This window comes from Python bivittatus, unplaced genomic scaffold (assembly GCF_059951505.1).
Source record: "Python bivittatus isolate LINGU-HERP-01145 unplaced genomic scaffold, Pbiv_v1 ctg000200_np1212, whole genome shotgun sequence".
Classification (NCBI taxonomy): Eukaryota; Metazoa; Chordata; class Lepidosauria; order Squamata; family Pythonidae; genus Python; species Python bivittatus.
Genome location: NW_028277040.1, coordinates 18,914,306 through 18,937,965, shown reverse-complemented (window position 1 = coordinate 18,937,965; position 23,660 = coordinate 18,914,306). Strand labels below are relative to the sequence as shown.

At 40.0% G+C, this 23,660-nt stretch overlaps 1 protein-coding gene across 9 annotated transcripts in view; it reads right to left on the bottom strand.

Moving 5' to 3' along the window:
- The window catches only part of TTN (titin), a 299,036-nt gene that overhangs the window by 28,784 nt on the left and 246,592 nt on the right, over positions 1-23,660 (bottom strand). For all 9 annotated transcript variants that reach the window (XM_088135751.1, XM_088135752.1, XM_088135753.1 and 6 more), the window contains 13 exons: positions 23,280-23,576; positions 22,887-23,189; positions 22,494-22,799; positions 21,610-21,897; positions 21,167-21,457; positions 20,698-20,985; positions 19,886-20,476; positions 19,680-19,784; positions 18,896-19,093; positions 18,471-18,767; positions 17,776-18,363; positions 17,381-17,683; positions 168-17,267 (listed from right to left, as the gene is read on the bottom strand). In XM_088135751.1, the coding sequence (XP_087991877.1) occupies positions 168-17,267; positions 17,381-17,683; positions 17,776-18,363; positions 18,471-18,767; positions 18,896-19,093; positions 19,680-19,784; positions 19,886-20,476; positions 20,698-20,985; positions 21,167-21,457; positions 21,610-21,897; positions 22,494-22,799; positions 22,887-23,189; positions 23,280-23,576 (20,955 nt within the window). The remainder of the gene's footprint in view (positions 1-167; positions 17,268-17,380; positions 17,684-17,775; positions 18,364-18,470; positions 18,768-18,895; positions 19,094-19,679; positions 19,785-19,885; positions 20,477-20,697; positions 20,986-21,166; positions 21,458-21,609; positions 21,898-22,493; positions 22,800-22,886; positions 23,190-23,279; positions 23,577-23,660) is intronic.

Genomic DNA, 23,660 nt, shown 5'->3' with positions numbered 1-23,660 from the left:
TACTGATACTTTGCATTAACTTATATTGCTGCTTTGCATTAAATTTATGTTATTAATATAAGCATTATGAGTAAATTAAAACTAAAACATGGAAGTAAGCCCCACGGAGTCTTACTTCAATAAATCATAAGTAAAGCATATAAAATAAACTTTAAAAAATTACTTACCTGTTATTTTAACTCCATCTTTGGTTTCAATGGGAACTCCAACACCAAATTCATTTTCCCCAGAGACTCTGAAGTAATAAATTCCACCTTCTTGTAAATTGGTGACTTTGTAGGAAAGACGATGGCAATTGTTGGTTACGGTGACCCAAGCTTTCTTGCTTGCTTCTCGTTTTTCAATGTAGTAGTTCTTCACAGGAGCCCCTCCATCATTCTCCGGAGCTTCCCAAGATAACACAGCAGACTCTTTTGTTACATCTTTTACAATGATACTAGATGGAGGCCCTGGTGAGTCAAGAACTTTAACAACTAATGTCAAACTAGCTGTGTTTACAATGTTTTGTAATGTCAGTGTATACTTTCCAGAATCGTTTCGTGTTGCCTTTTCAATAGTAAGTGAGGTGCGTTTATCTGAGGAATCAATATTTGCTCGTGTACGGAGATCAGTATCTGGCTTACTCCATAGCACATTAGGGATAGGTTTTCCTCTGAACGGCACAGTCATTGTAAATGATTCGCCAGCTTTCACAATTAAAGTCTTTCTCATTTCATTATCAATATCAAAAACAGGTTCTTCTTCCCTTTCTTTTGCTACTTGAGGTTCTGAGGCATCACTTGGATCACTAGCACCAACTTTGTTCAGAGACTTTACTCTGAAAACATATTCTGCTCCTGATGTAAGACCCATTACAGTGTATTCTGTACCTCTTAAGCTTTGAATAGCAGTTGACCAATCAGTTTCACTAGTTAGCTTGTATTCAATAGTGTATCCAATAATAGGAGCTCCGCCATCAAATAATGGCTTTGTCCATCCAATTGTTATATGAGTTCTTGTATAGTCCATTATCTTGGGCCTAGATGGTGGTGATGGCAGGAAAACTGGATCTTCTGCTTTTATTAGTGGTGAAGTATCACTAGGAAGACTAAGGCCTGCAGCTTTTTCTGCATATACTCTATATTCATATTCACATCCTTCACGGAGACCTGAAGATTTTATTCTGAGGTCATAAACTGGCTTTTTATTTATACGTATCCACCGTAAACTGTTTTTCTCGCGCCTTTCAATCACATAACCAGAAATTTCATTTCCTCCATCACTGTCAGGTCTTGCCCAACAAAGAGTCAAGGATTCCTTTGTCACATTGGTAATCTCTAAAGATTTAGGAGGGCTTGGAACAGTAAAAGGATCCAGGGCCTTGACAGCATCACTTTCCAAGGGTTCACCAACACCATATTTATTTACACCCATCACCCTGAAAATATATTCATTTCCTCTGAGTAGTTTTGTTACTTTGCAGGATGTTGTTGGAAGTTCTGCTTCACAAATAGTCCATGCAATCCTACTAGTCTCACGTTTTTCCACAATATAATAGTCAATCTCTGCCCCTCCATTTTCTTGAGGTGCTCCCCATGACAAATAACATTTCTCAGCAGTCAGTCCTTTAATTTCTAGTGGGGCTGCTGGTGGACCTGGTCTGTCAAGTACTTTGCAATTAACTGCTAATGATTTTGTTCCAGCAACATTTTGTAATGTTAACACATACTGCCCTGAATCACGTCGAATACAGTCTTTAACAGTTACTGTTGTAGTGTGATCTGTTGAGACTATTTCAACTCTTGCCTTTGCTTCAATCTCTTTGCCATCCTTTGTCCATGAAACTATTGGCGAGGGTCGTCCGGCAATGTCAGCACTGATTTTTAAAATCTCTCCAGCTTTAATGACAACATCTCTGAATTTGGCATCCATCATAATTCTTGGAGCTTCTATGTCATCCTTTACAGTAACTGGCCCAGTGGATTCTGATGGTTCACTAAATTGGCCAGCAGCATTCCTGGCAATAACACGGAACTCATAACGCTGGTCTTCAGTAAGCCCTGTCACATCAAAGAAAGTTTCCTGTACATTGGTGAAATTGCACTTCAGCCAACGACCATCTGGGAGCTCTTTCCGCTCAATAATGTAGCCTGTAATCTTAGCACCGCCATCATATTCTGGTTTGGTCCATGATAGCGAGACACATGTTCTGGTAATATTAGTCACTTCTGGTTGACCAGGTGGGTCACATGGATCCCTTGCTGCAACTGGTTCACATGATTTGCTACATTTGCCAATGCCTACAATGTTTTCAGCATACACACGATATTCATACATCAGGCCTTCATCAAGGCCTGTGACCTTCATCTGAGTATCACTTATGAGGATTTTATTAACTTTAGTCCAAAGGATGCTGCTACGTTCTTTACGTTCAAGATGATAACCAAGGACTTTGCTACCTCCATCATTAACTGGTTCCTGCCAACTTACAATCATGAAGGCTTTAGTTGCATGTACAACTCGAGGAGTACCAGGTGGACCAGGTGGATTAAATGGATACTCTGCAACAACAGGTGCAGTTTCAACGAAAGTGCTTTTGCCATAGCGATTTTCTGCAAAAACACGGAATTGATATTCTGATCCAGTGGTTAAACGAGCTATTTTAATTGAAGTTCGTGCAACTGCTGCAGATACAGTGGTCCACATCGTTGTTGTAGTTTCTCTTTTATCCACAATGTAATTATTAATTTGACAGCCACCATCATATTCAGGGGGTTCCCAAGATATAGTTATATTATCAGCACTGACATTATCAATACGTAATGAGGTTGGAGGTCCTGGTCTATCAAGAACAATTACGGTGATGAAAGCTGTTGTAGAGCCAGCACTGCTTGCAACATTTAATTCATAGTTTCCTACATCCTCTCTTGAAGCTTCTTTGATTACTAGTGATGTTGATGTTTTTGAAGTTTGGACATTCACTCTAGTTGTCTCTCTTAAAGGCATGCCATCCTTTTTCCAGCTGGCAGATGGTACTGGCCTTCCTCTGATGGGTACATCAATTTTAAGGTCTTCACCAGCTTTAACACTGAATGTATTGAAAAGGAGCTCAACAGAAGGCTGGATTTCAATGTCCTTTGCAACTACTGGAACGCCTAGCTGCCTTGGATCACTCTTCCCTTTTTCATTAACAGCACAGACACGGAAAGTGTATTCTTCTCCCATAGTTAATCCAGATATTGTTGCTTCTAATGTTTTAACCTGGGTACAGGTGCTCCATTTTTCACTACCTTTAGTTTGCATTTCTACTACATAGCCAGTTATTTTACTGCCACCATCACTCTCTGGCTTCTCCCATTTAATAGTAGCACTGCGGCGCGTAACATCAACAAGAGTTACTTTTCCAGGTGGATAAGGTGGTTCAGAAACCTTAACTGGTTCAGATGTTTCTGCTGGCAAACCAACTCCATATTCATTTACAGCTAAGACCCGGAAGTAGTAGCTGCATCCTTCCTGTAGCTGTTCAATTCTGAAGACATTCTTGTTGCAATTATTTGTAACAGTGGCATAGGCTTTTCTTGTTGTTTCACGTTTTTCAATTATGTAATTTGTAATTTTAGCTCCGCCATCAATAAGTGGAGGCTCCCAAGCTAATGCCACTAAATCTTTCTTTACTTCTCTGACGGTCAAATTTACAGGGGCACTTGGTGTATCAAGCACTCTCACATTAACAAATGCTGATTTCTTGCCACTGTTGTTTTCCAAAGTCAGGTTATATTTTCCACTGTCAAATCTGTTCACATTATCAATTACTAACATTGTATATGAACTGGTTACCTCAATCTGGGCTCTGTCACTCAGAGTGCCTTCTGCTTTTTCCCATTTCACTTCTGGCTCTGGCCTTCCTTTAATGGTGACAAACAAGCGCAATGTGCCGCTCGCACGCACGGTGACCACTTTTCTGAGATCTGCATCGAGTTCTATTTCAGGAGGTTCCATTTTTTCAGCAGCAACAACACTACCAGGGATAGTTGCTGGTTCTCCAACTCCTTCAGAGTTGATGGCACAAATGCGGAAGTTGTACTCGCTATTTTCTTTAAGTTTGGTTACTGTGAATTGCTTTCCTTGTAAACCTGATGGGGGTGTGCAAGTTGTCCATTCATCAGCAGTAGCTTCTTTAAATTCTACAATATATCCTTTAACAGGAGCACCACCATCATAAACAGGTTTGCTCCATGCAAGGGACACAGATGATCTGGAAGTATCTGTTACCTTTGGATTGTTTGGAGGGCCTGGTGGATATAATGCATCACAAGCACGGTAGAAAATGGATGGTTCACTGGGTTCACCAATACCAGCAGCATTTTCAGCAGAAACTCTAAATTCATAGAAATGACCATCTGTCAGTCCAGTTACTCTCAATCTTAAGTCTGTCAGTGTCTTTTTATTGCACTTGGTCCATCTAATGCCATCTTTGTCTCGCTTTTCTAGTATATAACCTTCAATTTCAGCTCCACCATTGTCGGTTGGGCGACACCAGGATACAATCATAGAATCTTTTGTGATTGCAGAAGCTTCAGGTGTTGAAGGAGGACCTGGAGGCTTATATGGATTGCATGCCAACACAGGTTCTGATTCTAGAGGATCACCAATTCCATATTTATTAACAGCCATTACACGGAAAATGTATTCATTGCCAGAAAGAAGTTTGGTTACTTTGTGATTCAGAGCTTGAACATCAGATGACACTTGTGTCCATGAAAGCCGGCTTGTCTCTCTTTTTTCTATAATGTAATGTGAAATGCTAGCACCTCCATCTTGTAAAGGTGGTCCCCATGCAAGGTAACATTTTTCTGCAGTCACACCTGTAACTTTCAAAGGGGCTTCTGGGGGTCCAGGTCTGTCAAGCACTTTTACAGTGATTGGTATTGATTTTGTGCCACCAACATTACTCAGTGTAAGTGTGTAAATGCCTCCATCTATTCTGACACAGTCTTTGACTGTGAGAGTTGTTCTTTCAATTGAAGACTTAATTTCCATTCTTGCAGTTGCTTCTTCAAATTCTTTCCCATCTTTTGACCATATAATATTAGGAACAGGTTTTCCATGGATGTCAGCCTCAAGAACAAATGTTTCTCCCGCACGAACAACAATGAGATCTTTATATTTAGGATCCAGGGAAGCTCTTGGTGCTTCTATTTCATCTCTAGCAATAATTGGCCCTGTGCTTTCAGAGGGTTCACTTAAGCTACCAGCTGCATTTCTTGCAATTACTCTGAATTCATATCTTTGGTCTTCTACAAGGCCGCTTACTGTAAACTCAGTTTCTATTACATTTGTAAAACTGGCCTTCATCCAACGGCCGTCAGGTAGTTCTTGCTTTTCCACAATGTATCCAGTTATTCTGCTACCACCATCATATTCGGGTTTTTTCCATTTTAGCGTTACGTAATTTCTAGTGATCACAATGGCATCTGGACGGCCTGGTGGGCCACAAGCATCCCGAGCAACATACAGTTCGGAACATTTGCTAACTTTACCTATTCCAACAATGTTTTCAGCAGAAACTCTGAATTCATATTCAAGACCTTCTTCAAGACCTTCTGTTTTATATTTTGTGTCCTGAATAAGGGCCTTATGCACCTTTGCCCAAAGGATGCTATTTTTATCTTTACGTTCTAGATGATATCCAAGAACTTTGCTTCCTCCATCATTAACTGGTTCATGCCATTGTACTATCATGTGGTCTTTGGTGGCTGTAGTGACATATGGGGTCCCTGGTGGCCCTGGTACTTTGTATGGGTATTGTACAAGAACTGGCTTAGAATCTAGTGCAGTGCTCTTTCCATATCGGTTTTCAGCACTAATTCTAAACTGGTACTCAGTACCTGTTTTAAGTTTTGTTACTTTAATAGTTGTCCTTGCAACCATTGCTGATACTATATGCCAAACAGTGGTCGTAGTGTCACGTTTCTCGACAATGTAGTTGGATATCTGACAGCCACCTGTATATGCTGGTGGTTCCCATGAGAAGACCACAAAGTTTGAGCTAACTTCATCAAAGCGGACAGGGCCTTGGGGTGGGCCAGGCTTTTCTAGCACAATTATACTAAGGTGCTCTGTTGCTGTGCCTGCGATGTTGGTTGCTGTTACAGTATATTTTCCAAAGTCATCCTTGTTGCTTTCTTTAATCACCAATGTAGTCGAAGTTGCTGTATCTTCAACATGTAATCTGGTTGTCTGTTTTAGAGGCTGGCCATCTTTCTCCCAAGTGATAGTAGGCTTTGGTCGAGCTATAAAGGGAATTTCTACTTTAAGATCTTCTCCAGCTTGCACAGTATATGTGTTGAACATCAGTTTGAAACTGGGCTGAATTGTCTGATCTTTGGCAATCACAGGAACTGCCAGTGGCTTAGGATCACTTTTGCCTTTTTCATTGTATGCCATGACACGGAACTGGTATTCCTGTCCAGAACTCAAACCAGATACAACTGCATTGCAGACTTTGGTTTCAGTAACAACACTCCATTTATCAGATCCTTTTGGCTGCATTTCAACAATGTATCCCAAAATTCTGCTACCTCCATCATGTTCAGGCTTCTCCCACATAAACGATGCACTTCTCTGTGTCACATCAGTGAGTGTCACTTTTCCAGGAGGTAGAGGTGGCTCTGATGCTTTTGAAGCATCGGCAGTTTCAGCTGGACTACCAATTCCAAATTCATTTTCGGCCATAACTCTGAAATAATAAATGCTTCCTTCTGTAAGGTTTTCAACTCTAAAGCTTGTTTTGTTACACTTTGCAGTCACATTTGCATATGCTTTTCTGGTTGACTCACGTTTATCAATGACATAGTTCTTTATCTTTGCTCCACCATCATTAGCTGGAGGCTCCCATGTCAATACAGCATAGTCTTTTCTTATTTCTTTGACTATTAAATTTTGTGGTGGACCTGGTGTGTCAAGTACTTTAACCGTAACAAATGCAGACTTCAAACCGCTGCTATTCTCCAGTTTAAGTATATACTTCCCAGCATCATTTCTATCACAATAATCAATGGATAGCTGTGTGTAATTTATTCCTTTTTCAATTTGAACTTTATCTGTAAATTCCCCTTCTTCACGAGACCATGAGATTTCAGGAGTGGGGCGTCCTTTAAATGGTATATTTATCCTGACAGAGCTACCAGCTCTAACGACAATTCCCTTCCTTAATTCTGAGTCTATATCAAGTTCAGGAGCTTCAAGTTTATCTTCTGGTTTCACTATACCAGGAATTGCTGCAGGCTCCCCGACTCCTATTTTGTTGAGAGCACACACCCTTAGCTTGTATTCTTGATGTTCTATGAGTTTCTTGATCTCAAAACGATTGACTTTCAGACCAGTCTGTGGAGTAACTATTGCCCATTCTTCATCATCAGCTTTGCAGATTTCTACAATATATCCCAGGATTTCACAGCCACCGTCATAAATAGGTTTACCCCATGCCGCTGTGATTGAATTCTTGGTTGTATCAACAACATGGGCATTAGTGGGTGGACCAGGCTTGAACATAGGATCACATGCTTTCCAGTATGGAGTAACTTGACTTGGTTCACCAATTCCAGCTATATTTTCAGCAGATACTCTAAATTCATATTCGTGATCTTCAGTTAGTCCTGTGACTCTTAAACGTAAATCTGTAATTCTTCGTTTATTACATTTCACCCATCTAATACCAGTTCTATCTCTTTTTTCCACAATGTAGCCAATAATTTCACTGCCACCATCACTACCTGGACGATGCCAGGAGACTGTCATAGAATCCTTCGTAATATTGGTCACTTCAAGATACGTTGGTGGACCAGGAACAACAAATGGGCTTTTCATAAGTACTGGTGCAGATTCCAAAGGTTCACCAACTCCATATTTATTAACTGCCATTATGCGGAAGACATATTCATTGCCTTCCAGAAGTTTGGTTACTTTTAGCATTGTGGCTACAGCATCTGAGGCAACAACTGTCCAAGCAAGACGACTAGTTTCTCTCTTCTCAATTATGTAGTGAGAAATGTCACTGCCACCATCATGGATTGGTGGAGCCCATGCTAAGGAACACTTTTCAGAAGTAACTCCAGAAATTTGAATACTCTCTGGAGGCCCTGGCCTATCTAGTACTTTTACTGTTATGGGTACTGATTTTGTTCCTGCAACATTGGAGGCCTGCAAAATATACTGCCCGCCGTCAACACGTATAGCATCTTTCACAGTAATCAGAGCCTTGAAATCTGTATTCCTTATTTCATATCGAGCAGTATCTTCAAGGACCTTATCTCCTTTCAACCACATAATAGTAGGAATTGGTTTCCCATGTACATCAGCTTCAAGTTTGAAAGTTTCACCAGCATTTACAACAATGGTATCTTTGTATTTTGGATCCATGGAAATTCTTGGAAGTTCAACTTCATCTTTTGCTGTTATAGGCCCTGTGCTGTCAGAAGGTTTGCTTACAGCTCCAGCAGCATTCCTTGCAATTACTCTAAATTCATATCGCTGGTCTTCAGTAAGACCTGTCACAGTAAACTGAGTTTCAGTGACATTGGTAAAGCTTGCTTTCATCCAACGACCATCAGGCAAATCACGTTTTTCTACCACATAGCCTGTTATTTTGCTGCCACCATCATATTCTGGCTTAGTCCACTGCAGTGTGATGGCGCTTCTTGTAACAACAATAGCTTCAGGACATCCTGGTGGATCACATGCGTCACGTGCTATATAGCATTCTGAAACTTTGCTTGCTTTGCCTACACCAACAATATTTTCTGCAGAAACTCTAAATTCATATTCGATGTTTTCTTCAAGATTAGTTGTTTTATAATGTGTATCTGGAATAATGGCCTTGTTTGCTTTTGTCCACAAAATGCTGTTTCTTTCCTTTCGTTCAAGATGATAACCTAGAATTCTACTTCCACCGTCATTAATCGGTTCATGCCATTGCACAATCATAGAGTCTTTTGTAGCTACTGTCACAAATGGTGTCCCAGGGGGGCCTGGTTCTTTGTAGGGATATTGAGCAACAACCGGATCAGATTCCAGGGCAAAACTCTGCCCATATCTATTTTCCGCAAATATTCTAAATTGATATTCTGACCCAGTTTTCAGCCTAGTCACTTTCAAAGTAGTTCTTGCAACAGTAGCTGAAACTACTTCCCATAAAGTAGTGGTTGTATCTCTCTTATGAACAATGTAATTAGTAATCTGGCAACCACCTGTATATACTGGAGGATTCCATGATAATGTGACACTTTCAGCACTAATATCTTCAAATTTAACTGGGCCTTTAGGAGGATCTGGTTTATCTAGCGTTATAATTTCAATAGATGCAGATTTTTGTCCAACAACATTAGCAACTGCAATGTCATATATTCCACTGTCCTCTTTATTTGCTTCTTTAATATTTAGAACGGTAAGATTAGGTGAATCAGTTACATTAACTCTAGTTGTCTGTTTTAATGGAGTGCCGTCTTTGGTCCAAGAAATAGTAGGCTTAGGTCGACCAGATATTGGTATTTCAATCTTCAGATCATGTCCCACTTGTATACTGTAACTATGGAATGCTGGTCTGACATCTGGTTCAATAACAAGATCCTTAGCAGTTATTGGTACTGCAAGTGATCGTGGATCACTCCTACCTTTTTCATTTACAGCCATTACTCTAAAGAGATATTCTCCTCCCTGGGTTAGGTTAGTAATAACTGCTTCAAGAACTTTAACACGTGTACACTCTGACCATTTGTCACTACCCTTAACTTGCATTTCTACAATGTACTGTAAGATTTTACTTCCACCATCATGTTCAGGCTTTGCCCAGCTCAATGAAACACTGTTTCTCGTAACATCATCCACTGTTATTTTTCCTGGAGGTTGAGGAACTTCAGCCACTTTAACTGGGTCACTTGTTTCAGCAGGCAGGCCAATTCCAAATTCATTCTCTCCAGAAACCCTGAAGTAATAATAGCAGCCCTCTTGAAGCTGGTCAATTTTCCAGGATGTTTTATGGCAGTTGGTTACAACAGCTGCATAGGATTTTCTTGTGGCTTCACGCTTTTCAATTATATAATTTTTAATTTTAGCTCCGCCATCTATCAGTGGAGGCTCCCATGAAAGCGAAACGGAGTCTTTGGTGATCTCCTTAATTTTCAAGTTGACAGGAGGACCGGGAGTATCCAAGACTCTTACACTGACAAAGGCAGACTTTGTTCCACTACTATTTTCTAAAGTAAGAGTGTATTTTCCAGAGTCAAATCTATTCACATTATCAAGAACAAGTGAGGTGAAGCTGCTGGTGCTGTCAATAATAGCTGCTTCTCTGATATCACCATCTACTTTACTCCATTTTACTTCAGGTGTTGGACGGCCTCTGATAGGAACAAATAATCTTAATGAACCACCGGCTCTTACATTGATCACTTTTCTCAGTTCTAAGTCAAGGTCAAGATCTGGAGCTTCCAACTTTTCTTCAACAAGGATGATTCCAGGAACATCAGCATGCTCTCCCACTCCTGCTTTATTAACAGCACAAATTCGGAATTTGTATTCATGTTTTTCCAACAATTTTTCTACTTCCATATTTGTTTTCTTAATTCCAGTTGGTGGTGTACAAATTGCCCACTCCCCAACACTTACATCACATGCTTCAACAATGTATCCTTGAATTTCAGAGCCACCGTCATAGATTGGTTTACCCCAAGAAAGGAAAACTGAAGATCTTGTAACATCTATTGCTTTGGGGTTATTTGGTGGACCTGGTTTATAAATAGGGTCACAAGCTTTATAGTAGGTAGAAGGTGGACTGGGTTCACTGAGACCAGCTGCATTTTCAGCTGAGACTCTATATTCATAGTCATGATTTTCCAGAAGTCCTGTGACTCGATATCGAAGTTCACTTATCAAACGCTTGTTACATCTTGTCCACCGAATGCCTTCTTTGTCACGCTTTTCTAGCACATATCCCAAAATTTCACTGCCACCATCAGAAGCTGGTCTGTCCCATACAACAATCATAGAATCCTTGGTAACAGCTGAAACTTCTGGAGCCTTTGGTGGAAGTGGTACTACAAAAGGATTTTTTGCAAGTACAGGCTCAGATTCAAGAGGTTCGCCGACACCGTATTTATTGACAGCCATGATACGGAAGATATATTCATTGCCTTCCAAGAGTTTAGTAACTTTGCAACCAAGAGTTTGTACATTGGCATCAACTAAAGTCCAAACTAAGCGACTTGTTTCTCTTCTTTCAACAATATAATGTGAAATGTCACTGCCTCCATCCTGCAATGGCGGCTTCCATGATAGCATACATTTTTCAGCAGTAGTCCCTGTTATAAGAACAGGCCCTTCAGGTGGTCCAGGTCTGTCGAGAACTTTGACATGAATAGAAGCAGTTTTTTCACCTGCAACATTCTTCACCAACAAAGTATAATGTCCACTGTCAACACGAACAGCTTCCTTTATACTTAGGCATGTGGCAAAGTCAGTACTTTTTATATCCAAACGTGCTGTGTTTGCTAGTTCCTTGTCACCTTTCAGCCACTGAACAGAAGGCAGCGGTTTTCCATAAACATCAGCATCAATCTTAAATGATTCACCAGCATGCACTACAAGTGTTTCTTTAAACTTGGGATCCATACTTATACGAGGTGGTTCTACTTCATCTTTCACTGTGATAGCCCCTGAACTTTCAGAGGGCTCACTGAAAACACCTGCTGCGTTACGTGCAATCACACGGAACTCATACCTTTGATTCTCAACCAGGCCAGTTACTGTAAATTGAGTCTCAATCACGTTAGTAAAACTTGCTTTCATCCAGCGGCCTTCTGGTAATTCTTTCTTTTCCACAATGTAGCCTGTGATCTTACTTCCACCATCATACTCTGGTTTCTTCCACTGAAGAGTAACAGAATTTCTTGTGACAATTATAGGTTCTGGACGGCCGGGAGGATCACAAGGATCATGAGCTGTGTAACATTCTGAACTTTTGCTTGCCTTTCCAATGCCAACAATATTTTCTGCATAAACTCTGAATTCATATTCCAGTCCCTCTTCAAGTCCAGTTGTTTTAAATTTAGTGTCAGGAATTGCTGTTTTGTTCAGTTTAACCCATAGGATGCTATTTCTTTCTTTGCGCTCCAAATGATAGCCAATAATTCTGCTGCCACCATCGCTGACTGGCTCATGCCAATGTACCACCATGGAATCTCTGGAGATTTCTGGTACATACGGAGTTCCAGGCGGGCCAGGTAGTTTGTATGGATATTGGGCAACCACAGGCTGTGACGTGAGATATGTACTTTTTCCATATCTGTTTTCAGCAGCAATTCTGAACTGATATTCAGTTCCAGTCTTTAATCTACCCACTTTTAGAGTTGTTCGTGCAACAGTTGCTGAAACAATCTGCCAAGCAGTAGTGGATGTATCACGCTTTTCTACAATATAATTGTTGATGGAACTGCCACCATCATATTTGGGTGGCTCCCAAGAAATGGTAATGCTATCTGCAGTTACTTCATCCATCTTCACTGGTCCAGTGGGGGGGCCTGGCTTATCAAGGACAATAATACTAAGAATTTCAGTTGCTTCTCCTGCAGAATTTGAAAGTTTTACCAGATATTGTCCAACATCTTCTTTACATGCTTCCTTTATTGTTAGCACTGTGTTGTTTTCTGTATTTTCTTCATTTACTCTAGTAGTTTGTCTTAGTGGCACATTATCCTTAAGCCATGTTATAGTTGGCTTGGGTCGACCAACAAATGGAACATCAACCTTTAAGTCTTCGCCTGCTAGTACACTGAATGTGGTAAACAAGAGTTTGAAGGCTGGAGGTATCACAAGATCTTTTGCAATGACAGGTACGCTCAGTTGTCGAGGATCACTGATTCCTTTTTCATTTTGTGCTGAAACACGGAAAGAATATTCTTCCCCTTGGATCAATCCTGTTATAGTAGCTTCAGTAACTTTAACAGTGGCACATGTGGCCCACCTGTCACTGCCTTTGCTTTGCATTTCTACAATGTAGCCCAAAATTCTGCTTCCTCCATCATGCTCAGGTTTTTCCCAACTCAGAGACACACTGTTTCTTGTCACATCTAATAAAGTTATTTTTCCTGGAGGAAGAGGCCTCTCAGACGCTTTAACTGATTCAGATGTTTCAACAGGAAGACCTATTCCATATTCGTTTTCAGCTAGAACTCTGAAGTAATAGCTGCAACCTTCTTGTAGCATGTCTACTTTCCAGCTGGTCTTGTGGCAATTGGCTATAACAGTAGAGTATGCCTTTCTTGTTGCTTCACGCTTTTCAACAATATAATTCTTTATTTTAGAGCCACCATCTATGAGGGGAGGTTCCCATGTGAGTGTGACAGATGACATTGTGACCTCTTTTATTTTCAGATTCTGTGGGGCACCAGGTGTATCAAGGACTCTTACAATTACAAATGCTGATTTGCTACCTGAACTGTTTTCTATAGTCAATATATATTTGCCACTGTCAAATCTATTCACATTTCCAACTGTAAGTAGAGTATAAGAACTTGTGGATTCAATTGTGGCTTTGTCTAAAGACTCTCCATGTTCTCGTGACCATTTTACTTCAGGTGTTGGTCTTCCTTTAATTGGGACAAAAAGTCTCAAAGTACAACAAGCTCGAAGTGTCACAATTTTACGCAGCTCTGCATCAAGTTCAATCTCAGGGGGAAGCATTCGTTCTTCAGCTTTTGGTGTCCCAGGAACAAGAGCAGGCTCACCGATGCCTTCAGAATTCATGGCATAAATTCTGATTTTATACTCCTGGTTTTCTTTTAGATTAGTGATGGTAAAAGATGTGGCCTTTAGACCTGCTGGTGGAGTTACAATTTTCCACTCATCTTCATCAGGTAATGCTGTTTCAACCATATAGCCAGTGATTTCTGAACCACCATCATATACGGGTTTATTCCAAGCAATTGTAATTGATGACCTGCTTGTATCTAAGACACGAGGATTACCAGGTGGACCAGGTTTAAAAAGAGTATCACAAGCTTTGTAGAATTGACTGCTAGGACTTGGCTCACTTACACCAGCAGCATTTTCAGCCTTTACTCGGTATTCATACTCATGGCCTTCTGTGAGTCCAGAAACTTTGTAACGCAAATCAGTCACCACCCGCTTATTACATTTCACCCAGCGTAATCCAGTTCTGTCACGACGTTCTATAATGTAATTGGTTATAGGACTTCCTCCATCGGAATCAGGTTGTCCCCAGCATACAACCATAGAATCTTTGGTAATAGCTGTAACTTCAGGTGTCTTGGGAGGATCAGGTACTACATAAGGATTCACTGCAAGGACAGGCTCTGATTCTAGGGCTTCACCAACTCCATATTTATTAACAGCCATTACACGGAACACATATTCGTTGCCTTTCAATAGCTTTGTGACCTTCAGTTTTGTTACAGGAACTTCTGTAGCTACAGAAGTCCATGCCAATCTACTTGTTTCACGTTTTTCAACAACGTAGTGGTCAATACTGGCACCTCCATCATCTAAAGGTGGCAACCATGACAGGACACATTTATCCATGGTAACATCAGATACTGCCAAAGGTCCCTGTGGAGGACCAGGTCTATCTAGAACTTTGACATTGAAAATGTGTTTTGCAAAGCCACCTGGATTGGATGCTGTAAGTATGTATGCACCACCATCCCTCCTTGTGGAGTCCTTATTGGTGAGAACTGTTGAGAAATCTGCTATTTTAATTTCCAATTTTGCTGTATCCTCAAGTTCCTTGTCTTCTTTTGTCCATGTTAGAGTTGGTGGAGGTCGACCTGCAACATCAGCTTCAAGTCTGAAAATTTCACCTGCTTTTACTACTAGAGTGTCTTTGTATTTAGCATCAACCATGATCCTCGGTGCTTCAATTTCATCTCTGCATGTTATTGCATCTGATGGCTCAGATGGCTGGCTAACAGCTCCAGCAGCATTTCTAGCAACGACACGGAATTCATAAGCAGCATCTTCGGTAAGCCCACTCACAGTGAACTCAGTTTCTAAGATGTTGCTAAAGTTTGCTTTTAGCCACCGGCCATTTGGAAGATCTCTCTTTTCAACAGTGTAGCCAGTTATCTTAAAGCCTCCGCTATATTCAGGTTTTGTCCACTTTAGTGCTACCGCATGTCTTGTTATGTTTACAGGAACTGGCTTTCCAGGAGGATCAATAGGATCCAGAGCAAAGGTTGGCTCAGAGGGCTTGCTTGGTTTACTTTTACCTGCCAGATTCTCTGCAATGACTCTGAATTCGTATGCAATGCCATCCACCAGCCCACTTGATTTGAAGGTGTTGCCTGATATTAAGGCCTTGCTGACAGTCTGCCAAAGAATGCTGTTCCGTTCTTTTCTTTCAATGCGGTATCCCAAAATTGGACTTCCCCCATCTGTAAGGGGCTCGTGCCAGCTAATGCTAATTGAATCTTTCGTGGCTGCAATGACTTGAGGAGTGCCTGGAGGCCCAGGAACTTTGAAAGGGAAGCTAGCAATGACATTCTCTGAACTGATAGCTGGACCGGAGCCATATCTGTTCTGAGCTTTAACACGGAATTGGTACTCAATCCCAGTAGTCAGGTGAGCAGCTTTATATGTGGTACGTATAACAGTGGTCGCTAACTCAGCCCAGGAGGTACTGTCAGTTTTGCGCATTTCTACAATATAGTTACTAATTGGAACCCCTCCATCATTTAGTGGAGGTTCCCATGAAAACGTGACAAAATCAGATGAAACTTCTTCAAATCTAATGGGTCCCGTGGGTGGTCCAGGGACATCGTGCACTTGAACAGTTATGACATCACTAACTTCACCAACAATGTTTCTAGCAGAGACCGGATATCTGCCACTGTCATTTCTTGTGCATTCATTAATGTTCAGAATTGTTGCAGTAGCCGTACTTTCATAGTTTACCCTTTGTGTTTGCTTCAGCAATTGATCTTCTTTTTTCCAGGTGACAGTTGGCTTTGGGCGGCCAAGAACAGGAATCTCAACTTTGATGTTGTCACCAGCTCTGGCAATTACAGTTTTCTGATAGATACCACGCAAATCAAATTCAGGAAGCATCATTTGCTCTTTAACAACAACTGGCCTGCTTTCTCTCGGGTCACTTCTTCCAGCACTGTTGACTGCCATAACCTGGAAAGTATATTCTTCATTTTCGGTTAGATTCTTCACCACACATTCTAATGCTTTCACAGTAGTGATGTGTGTCCACTGAGTTGCTCCTTTTTTCTGTGCTTCAATTACGTAGCCGGTAATCTTGCTACCACCATCATGTTCTGGCTTTGGCCAAGCCAGGCTGACTGAGTTCCTTGTGATATCCATAATATTAAGGCTGTCTGGAGGTGATGGTGCTTCTGTCGCTCTTATAGGTTCAGGAGTTTCAGCAGGTTCACCAATTCCAAATTCATTTTCAGCAAATACTCTGAAGTAATATTCACACCCTTCAGCCAAATTGGGAATCCTAAGGGAACATTTTGGGCATTTTGTTGTGATAGTTGAATATGACTTGCGTGTGGATTCACGTTTTTCAACTATGTAATTTGTTATACGTGAACCTCCATCGATTAGAGGCATATCCCAGTGGAGAGTGATGCTATCTTTAGATATGTCTCTGGGCTTCAGGTTTATTGGTGGCCCTGGTGTATCCAAAACTTTCACATTTACAAAGCCAGTCTTTTTGCCAGCAGCATTTTCAAGTGTCATTACATACTTTCCTGCATCATATCTATTGCATTCGGTGATAATGAGGAGAGTGAATGAATCTGTATTTTCAATATTGGCCCGTGCTTTAAGTGGGATATCATCTTTAGTCCATGTAACTTCAGGAGTCGGGCGTCCTCTAATTGGAACAAATATCCTAATGCTTAATCCAGCTCTAACGACAAGAGTTTTTCTCAGCTCAGCATCTAATTCAAAATCAGGAACCACTTCACGTTCCTTGATTTCAATATCTGGGATTTTTGCTGGTTCACCAACACCAGCAGCATTGATAGCACTTATTCTGAAATTGTATTTGGCTCCTGGGTGGAGATTAGCAACAACGAATTCTGTGATTCTTAGAGCAGTTCCTGTGGTATCTTTCACCCATGTTTCTTCTCCTTCTTTCTGGTGCTCTACAATGTAGCCAATAATATCAAGTCCACCATCATAATGAGGTTTCCCCCATGCCAGGCTAGCACTTGTCCTTGTTGTGTCAGTTACTCGTGGATTTGAAGGAGGTCCTGGTGGATCTATAATAATGACAAAAAAAGAAGAAGCTTAGATTAGAAACACTTTGTAGTCAATAATGCTATTAATGCAGTAAAGATGAAAGAATTTTTCAAAGTACAAGAATCATACTAACATGCAGCATCCTTCGTTAGTACTGATTGAGAAACATCACTTGGTGGTCCAATTCCTGCTCTGTTTTCTGCACTGACACGGAATTCATATTCATTTCCTTCTTGTAGTCCAGTTACTTTGAATCTAAGATCTGACACCGGCTTCTTTGAAACTTTCATCCATCTCACACCTTTCTTTTCTCTTCTTTCCACATGGTAACCTGTTATTTCACTGCCACCATCATCTATTGGCCTCTTCCAGTTCACTGTCACACTATTTTTTGTAACATTTGATACTTCTGGTTTACCAGGAGGACCAGGAGGGCCTGGAGGAAAAAAAATGATTTTGAAAAATACTGACATTTTTATACAAATTGCAGTAAATTTATTATACAACTTATTCACCAGTTTTGCTTACCAAATCTGTCCACCATTTTAACTGGCTCTGATTGAGATGGTTCTCCTTTGCCATACTGGTTCACAGCTGAGACACGGAATATGTATTCATTTCCTTGTATAAGTTTAGAAACAACGTGTCTACAAGACTGGATGTCTTCAGCAACCTGAGTCCATAGCAATCGGCTAGTTTCTCTCTTTTCAAGCACATAAGACTTGATTGGGGAGCCACCATCTTCTGTAGGAGGAGTCCATGTGAGAGTAGCTTTTTCAGCAGAGACATTACTGACTTCAATTGGTCCAGGGGGACCTGGTACATCTAAAACTGTCACATGCACATGTTCCTCTTTAGTACCAAAAGGATTAGTTGCAGTGATTGTATATTCACCCGAATCTTTTCTGGCAGCATACTTGATAGTAAGGGTAGAGGAGGTTGGTGTTGATTCAATATGAACAGTCTCTGAAGGCTTAAAGTCTTTTCCTGCTTTCGACCACACTGAAGTTGGAAGTGGTTTGCCAAGAATGCTTATAGCAGACATTGCAATGGTGTCTCCTGCTTTAATAGTTAGGCCTTCCTTGATAGTTGGATCAATAACAATACTTGGTGCCTCTGTAAAACAAATAATAAAAAAAAAAAGTTCAGAAAATGAGAAAAAAAATACCCTTAAAATTAATTGAATGAGATGTGTTATGGAGTGGAATACACAGAATACATACCGAACTCATCCTTGCATGTAATGGCTCCTGTAGGTTCAGATGGTGGACTAATGGCTCCAGCAGTATTCTTTGCTCTAATTCTGAAGTCATATTTTGAGCCTTCATAAAGGTCGGTTACTGTAAATGCACATTCAGGAACATTCACATGATTTGCTTTCATCCACGTTTTGGAAGGTAGATCACGTTTTTCCACGATGTAGCCAATTAATTTGTGTCCACCATCATATTTTGGTTCTGTCCAGACCAGAGTTACTGAGTTTCTAGTTACACTGATAACTTCAGGTTTCCCAGGGGGATCTGAAAAGAGTAGCAATAAAACAGGAGTAGCAAGATGGATATTGCCAATTCTAACTTGATAGACAGACAGACTGACTGACAGACAGACAGACAGACAGACAGACAGACAGACAGACAGGATAACTTACCAATTGGATCAAGGGCCACAATTGGTTCAGATGGTAGACTTGGTTTACCAACTCCAGCTAGATTTATTGCCATTACTCTGAATTCATATTCTAAGCCTTCAGTTAGTCCTGTCACTCTGAAATCTTTCATTCTTAGAGGAGTCTTGTTCGCTCGTTTCCACAAAATGCTGTTTCTTTCTTTGCATTCAAGGTGGTAGCCTACAGAGAAACAAAGAAAGATTTGCTTATTATTGTAAATAGTACAAGTACCAATGAACTAATAAAAACCAGCATTTTTCTTATAGCATCCTTTACATTTCTAATCCCCAGATAGTTTATCCATTTGCATCTCCTTAAAAACCTGGATAAGCTTTCTTAATTTTCCTCTAAAACATCTGTCTCACTACCATAAGTTATCTGACAAGTTGTTACTTGTATGCTGTATGCATTTATTTACATTTAAATCATTTAAATAAATAAATTTAAAATAATACAGAATCTGTTTAAATTATTTTGCATTCTAAATATTAGTAAGTACTATTGTTATACATTGCCAGCTTTTTTGTTTTTACGTTACCTACTGTGCTCAAAAGGAAAGCCTGCACTACGAGGAAGGAAAAGGGGAATTAATTAAATTAATTAATTAAATAATCAAATTAATTAAATGTGTATTAATTCATTAACATGCGTATTGATTGATTGATTAAATTAATTAAATTAATTAAAATTAAACTTAATTAAAATTAATTAAAATGAAAGTAAACTTTGGGGAAATTTTAAGTAAAATGAATCTTAAAAGGGATACCTGTTATTGGTGAGCCACCAGTCTTTTTAGGGTCTGTCCATGTTAGAGATGCAGAATCATGCCTAACTTCAACAATTTTGGGTGGTGGAGGAGCATCAGGAACATCTAGAAAATAAGATAAAATTAGATTAAGTCACTCAAAGATGCAGAGGAATCACCACCCTGCCCCAAAATACTTCAGAGCAAGTTTATTATTTTAGGCTTACCGAAAGGATGCCTTGCAATTACAGGTTCAGATTTTAGACCTTCACCTACACCATATTTATTTTCAGCACTGATTCTGAAGGTATATTCACAGCCTTCATGAAGTCTTGTAACTCTAAAGGTAGTTTTCTGCACAGCAGATGCACACGTCACCCATTTATTATTCACATTGTCTCTCTTCTCAAGGATGTAGTTAGTGATTTCTGAACCACCATCATCTTTGGGAGGACCCCACTTTAATGTCATAGCATCAGCTGTAATTTCTTCAAATTTCACAGGGCCTGTCGGAATTCCAGGTTTGCCAACCACTTTTACAGAAATAGTGCCTTCTTTACTACCAGCAATATTCTTCAGGGTGATTGTATATTTTCCAGCATCATTTTTATGGCAGTCACGAACAAGGAGCGAAGTGTTAACTGCTGTAGCTTCAAATGCAACTCTTCCTGTTTCAGTAAGAGGAAGGTCTTCTCCTTTCTTCCATGTCACAGTTGGTGCCGGCTTCCCTTTGATTGGAATTTTCAGACGGAAAGAGCTTCCTTCTCTAGCTAAATAGCACAAGCCTGGGAGGTCTCTTAAATCAAGATCAGGTGCCACTATAAGCCAAAGACAGCAAATCATTACATGTTCAGTTCAGATAATAGAATGACTTCCCTTCCCTTTTATTCTTCAATAAATCAATGAAAAGGAAGAATCTTCTGTAGCTTTGTTATTTTTACTGTAAAACATACCGGCAAGAAAGGTTCATTCTCCACTAAACACAATGATCACATGCACAATATGTACCATAAATGAACCGCTGTAGGTATCTACTCACCAATATCGTCCTTTGCCAGCACTGTAATTTCATTCGGTGTCCCGTACCCAGCTTCATTCTGTGCTCTCACTCTGAAAAGATATTCTTTTCCCTCTTTCAGGTCTCTGGTGGAGTAGTGGAGATTCTTTGATCTCATAACTTCTCGCCACTGGTTTTCAGGAGTCATGAGCTCAACAATATATGCCTCAATACGACTTCCACCATCACTAATAGGCTTTTTCCAAGATAAATTGCAGGATGACTTTGTGACATTCAGAGCCTTTAAGTCTACGACAGGTCCAGGTGTTTCTGATTGGAAGAATGAATGAATGAATGAATGAATGAATGAATGAATAAATAAATAAATAAATAAACACATACACACACACACACACACACACACACACACACTAAAAAGGTTCTAAATAAAATCAGAGACTTTAAAAGACAAGTGACTTTTAATAATTCAGTAGGAGAAGAATCGTCTTACCTGAAGCTTTAACAGCATCATGAGTTTCACAGGGATCACCTATGCCATATTCATTTTCAGCAAAAACTCTGAAGAAATAGGATTTGCCTTCTTCTAAGTTAGAGACCCTAAAGCTAGTTTTTGGACATTCTGTAGCCACGGTGGACCATGATTTTCTCTCTGCATCACGTTTTTCAACCACATAATTCTTCACTGGGCTGCCACCATCTATTAGAGGAGGCTCCCAAGAGATGAAAGCAGAATCTTTAGATGCTTCTTTTACAACCAGATTAATAGGGGGACCAGGAGTATCTGCATTGAAACAAGTTAACAACTGCAATTATTGACTAAAATATAAAATATTTTCACAAATAATGTCAGAAGAAATGTGTGATTTTGGAACTATTGTGTTTTGAAAAGTTGTGTGTATTTAGACAGATAGACAGCATGATTGTAGCACTTACCAAGCACTTTGACTACAATGGTGTATGACTTTTTGCCACAGCTGTTCTCTAAATGCAGGACGTATTTTCCAGCATCATACTTATTGACATTTTCACAGCGCAGGAAAGTGTCAAAATCAGTTGATTTGATGTCCATTCCTTGCCGATCTCTTATGTTGGCACCCACTTTAGTCCAAAAAATCTTTGGAGGTGGCCGTCCTCTTACCGGCACATAAATCCTCATAGTGACTCCAGCACGTAACACAAGGACTTTCCTCAATTCAGCATCAAGTTCTCCTTCAGGTGGAACTGCATTTCAAAGAGAAGATATACATAAATCAAGTGTTTGAAAGAAGATTTGAAAATATAAAGTGAATGAGGCAGAGTGAATTAAAAACCGGAAAATGATGGTTAGGAAGCATAAAGAGAAAATTCTTCTAAAAGTTCTTTCAGACTTCCCTTCTAGTTTTCAGACTGCATGCTGTTTAACCAAAAGAGTACAGAAGCTTTTCATATTCTAATTCTTACTTCCTTCTGAACAGAGTCTTGAATTAACCATATTACTTGACATTCCAGGCTTCCAACCAAGTTGGGATACATACATACTGTTGTGTTGCCTTCTGAGTATCATCCAGAAAGAGAAAAAACATTTTCTTAAACTAGAAGGGTGAACAATGTTTTCAGTAAGGAAAAATACTGATATTATGGGTGGCATGAAAAGCAGAGTGTTTTATACAAAACAAGTTTTTTAGGAACAGAGCAATCAGCCCAGATTGTTTCATTGTTGAGGGCAACTGAAAGACAATGGTAAACCTATAAACTATACCAGCTTTATAGGAATTCACAAGTGGAGTCCCTTGCCCTGGATTAAAGCCACCAATTCAGTTTCTTTTCCAGGTACTCACTTAGAATGTCTTTGGCAAGGTGCGTATCAGGTACATCACTTGGGTCGCTGTAGCCAATCTTATTGACAGCATAAACACGGAACTGATATTCCGTGTTCTCTGTAAGTCCAGTCACTACATAATGTGTATCTGGCAAATTCTTTGGCAAATTGCATCGGACCCAGTTTTCTGTGTCAACTCGTTTCACTTCAACGAGATAGCCAATAATGGGGCTTCCACCATCATATGCTGGTTTGCCCCAAGACAGGCTGATAGAGCTACGTGTAGAATCAACAACTTTTGGGAAGGCTGGTGGCCCAGGAGGATCTGGGAATAAAAATAAAAGCACAGTTATATACTGCAAAAACATTTGGACACAGCCATAGAAAATGATGTGTGTGTGTGTGAACTTACACTGAGGATCACGAGCATATACTGCCTTAGATGCTCCACTAGGTTTGCCTGGTCCAGCTTTATTGAAGGCAATGACTCTATATTCATATTCTGTTCCTTCTTGGAGTCCAGTGGCCTTTATAGTTCTTTCAATAACTGGCTTTCTATTCACTTTTGTCCAGTTAAGAGCCTTAGTTTCACGTTTCTCAACAATATATCCAGTTATAGGGGAGCCACCATCATCAGCAGGAGGTTTCCAGCTTACAGTCATGAAGTCCTTTGTTATATTACTAATTATTGGTGGATCACAAGGCCCAGGTACATCTAAAAATAAATATTTGAAGTGTACTTAAGCAGTTGTTAAGCTATAACTCAGTAACAATTAGACTGAAGGAGTTACTAAGATGTGCTTACCATATGGGTTTTTAGCCACTGCATTTTCAGTTAAGATTGGATCACCAACTCCATATTTGTTCTCAGCAGAAATGCGGAATTGGTACTCATGTCCTTCAATCAGTTTTTCAACACTGCAACTAGTGATTGGGACATTTGCAGTGACTTGAGCCCAGTTGGGTCTACTTGTTTCACGTTTATCAACAATGTAGTTGGTAATGTCTGACCCCCCATCTTCAAGAGGAGGTTCCCAAGAAAGCATTGCTCGATCTGCATACATATTTGTAATCTTGACTGAAGCTGGAGGACCAGGTTTGTCTGAAAAACACAATTGTTTGAGAGTAAAATTCTATATCTATCACTTTTTAAAAGGATAAATAACATAGTTCTCATTAATCTTTA